Below are 2,834 nucleotides of genomic sequence, written 5' to 3' on the forward strand. Positions count from 1 at the left end.
CCCGGGGCCTGGACTTCTGGGTTCAGAGAAGGCTGGGGACGCTTTCCAAATGTCCAAAGAGTGACCGAGGATGGAGACTGGGGACCCGAATCCTTGGATTCGTGACCGAGGGTGGAGACTGGGGACCCGAATTCTTGGATTCGTCAGGAGGTTGAGGGCCGGAATTTGGAAATCTGAAAAAGGGTTGGGGTGGGGAAGTGGGCACTCTTGGGAACAGATGAACACTAGCAAAGCCGGGGCTGGAGGGCCTGGACCTTGAGGTGGGGAGCAGACGGTTCCCCGGGGCTGGCCATGCCTGGTGAGTGGTGAGGCTTCCAGGATGGTGGTTGGATGGGAGAGTCCCTCCACAAGCCTTTCTGCTTCCCCTGTTCCCAATTCTGGTCTAGGACTGGCTGACCCGCTATGGCTACTTGCCGCCCCCTCACCCCGCCCAGGCCAGCTGCAGAGCCCTGCAAAACTGCGGGATGCGATCAAGGTCATGCAGAGGTTTGCAGGCCTGCCGGAGACAGGCGTCCTGGGTACGTGGCCTCCACCCCCTCCCCAGCCCTGTCTTGGCCCTGCACCCAGCCTGACCATTGTTGCCCACACCACCAACTGCAGGGTCTAAACATCTGCATGTAGCTGAATCACCAGGGTCTATGAACATGCTGACCTCAGGTCCCAACCCTGGAGGTGCTAAGACATTCCTGTTTCAGTAAATATTTATCAGGAATCTTTTCCCGATGAACTGACATGTGAGGTCATTCCAGGCTCCACTGGTATAGTGGCGAACGAGGTAGATGAGGTCCCCGCTCACGTGGAGCTAACGTTCTAGAGGGAGAGAGGCTCAGAGCAATAACAGTGATGAGTGTTCTGAAAAAAATAAAATGTTAATGATCCTCAGGGGCTGGTCCGGGCAGGGCAGGCCCCTCTGAAATAGGTCACGTGAGCTGGGAGGAGCTCATGTGACATGAAGAATTCCTAGGACACAAAGAGGGGGAATGTGGGAGGCGATCTCGCAGGCCGGTGCAAAGGCCCTGTGGCAGACACAGGCTTGTATGCCTGTGATGAAAGGCGGACTGCAGAGCCAAACAAGAGCCAGGAAGGGTGTTTTGGTTTGACTTCAAAAGTGATAAGAATCGCTGAGAGGGTTTGAAGGAGGGAGGCAAGGAGACCTGATTTACAGTTTAGTTTCCTCTGCTTACTGGACTTCCCTGGTAGCTCAGATGATAAAGCGTCTGCCTACAACGCGGGAGACCTGGGTTCGATCCCTGGGTTGGGAAGATCTCCTGGAGAAGGAAATGGCAACCCACTCCAGTATTCTTGCCTGGAAAATCCTATGGACAGAGGAACCTGGTAGGCTACAGTCCATGGGGTCACAAAGAGTCGGACACGACTGAGTGACATTTACTTTACTATTTACTGCTTACTGGTGGAGAATGGAGAGTGGGGAGCACAGAGACCAGTGTTCAGGCAAGGATGTGATGAGAAGCAGTGAATCCAGAATGTGTATTTCAGAGGCAGAGCTGAGAGGCTCCTCCATTGGGTTAAATGAGAGGAAGAGGGAAGCAGAGGGGTCCCGTCCAGATGCGAGGGAGGTAGAACCTTCTGGCCCCAGGATGTGCTCAGTTGCTCCTTGTCACTTCAAACGACAAGATGAGGTTGGACCTTCATGTGGAGCTGAGGGGACTGCTGGGAATGGAGCTGAGCTGGGCAGTGGGATTCCGGGTGACCTGACCTGGGAGGGGCTTGCCACCAGAGACCAGATACCTGGCTGGCCCGGGGACTTTGAACTTGACCTGGATGTGATGGGGACTCGGGAGCTAGCCTGTGAGGTGTGAGTAGCCTCCTAGGGGCTTCCAACCTTTAAGAGAGGCATTCTCCTGGCACCCCCAGGGTTCTTTCTCTGGAGTCCAGCTGCCAGGACTCAGGTAAGCGGGCCGCTCAGATCCTGGCCTGAGACTCTTGTGTCCATCCAGGACCAGGTGTGAAGGGTGATCATACCCAGAGGGCAGTGCCATAGTTTGGTACGAGCTGGTGTTCAGAATCAGATAGCCCGGCTCCCAGTGCAAGCTGTGGGGCCTTTGTGAGCAAGTGTCTGTAGCTCTTGGAAACTCAGTTTGCCCATGGAAAATGCTAGCTCGCGCCTGCTGCTGATTCCCCGTCTGCCGCAACCTCTCCTGCAGACCCGCTGACGGTGGCCACGATGCATAAACCCCGCTGCTCGCTGCCCGACGTGCTGGGGGCAGCAGGGCTGGTGAGGCGGCGGCGCCGGTACGCTCTGAGCGGCAGCGTGTGGAAGAAGCGGACACTGACGTGGAGGTCAGTCCTGGTGCCCTGTTGACCACCCTGGGGCTGCCCGCTGGGCCCCAGCTTCTTTTGTCTGCCCTCTCTCCTCAGAGCCCCTCACTTGGCCCTCCTCTTTCCAGGGTCAACTCCTTCCCCCAGGGCTCTGGGCTGAGCCAGGAGACTGTGCGGACCCTCATGCACCACGCCCTGACCACCTGGGGCGCCGAGTCAGACCTCAGGTTCCAGGAGGTGGGTTCGCAGGGGCCCACGGAGCCTGACATCCTCATCGACTTTGCCCGGGCCTATCACCAGGACAGCTACCCCTTCGACGGGCAGGGGGGCACCCTGGCCCATGCCTTCTTCCCGGGGGAGCACCCTATCTCTGGGGACACGCACTTCGACGATGAGGAGACCTGGACTTTTGGGTCAAAAGGTACCATCTCCCCTCTTCTGAGAGGTCCCCTGTCCAGACCTGCCTGTCCTTAAGAATGAAGTTTACATTACGTTTACTGATGGACGCTCTATCAGTTGGGCTTCTCTAGAGAAATAGAACCAGTAGGATATGT

The 2,834-nt window shown here is 57.1% G+C and overlaps 1 protein-coding gene across 1 annotated transcript in view; it reads left to right on the top strand.

Moving 5' to 3' along the window:
- The window catches only part of MMP25 (matrix metallopeptidase 25), a 38,287-nt gene that overhangs the window by 26,926 nt on the left and 8,527 nt on the right, over window positions 1-2,834 (top strand). Inside the window, 4 exon segments of the mRNA XM_010840478.1 lie at window positions 387-432; window positions 435-518; window positions 2,166-2,301; window positions 2,409-2,701. Coding sequence (XP_010838780.1) covers window positions 387-432; window positions 435-518; window positions 2,166-2,301; window positions 2,409-2,701 — 559 coding nt within the window.

The sequence above is a fragment of the Bison bison genome, unplaced genomic scaffold (genome assembly GCF_000754665.1).
Source record: "Bison bison bison isolate TAMUID 2011002044 unplaced genomic scaffold, Bison_UMD1.0 scf7180017864144, whole genome shotgun sequence".
Classification (NCBI taxonomy): domain Eukaryota; kingdom Metazoa; phylum Chordata; class Mammalia; order Artiodactyla; family Bovidae; genus Bison; species Bison bison.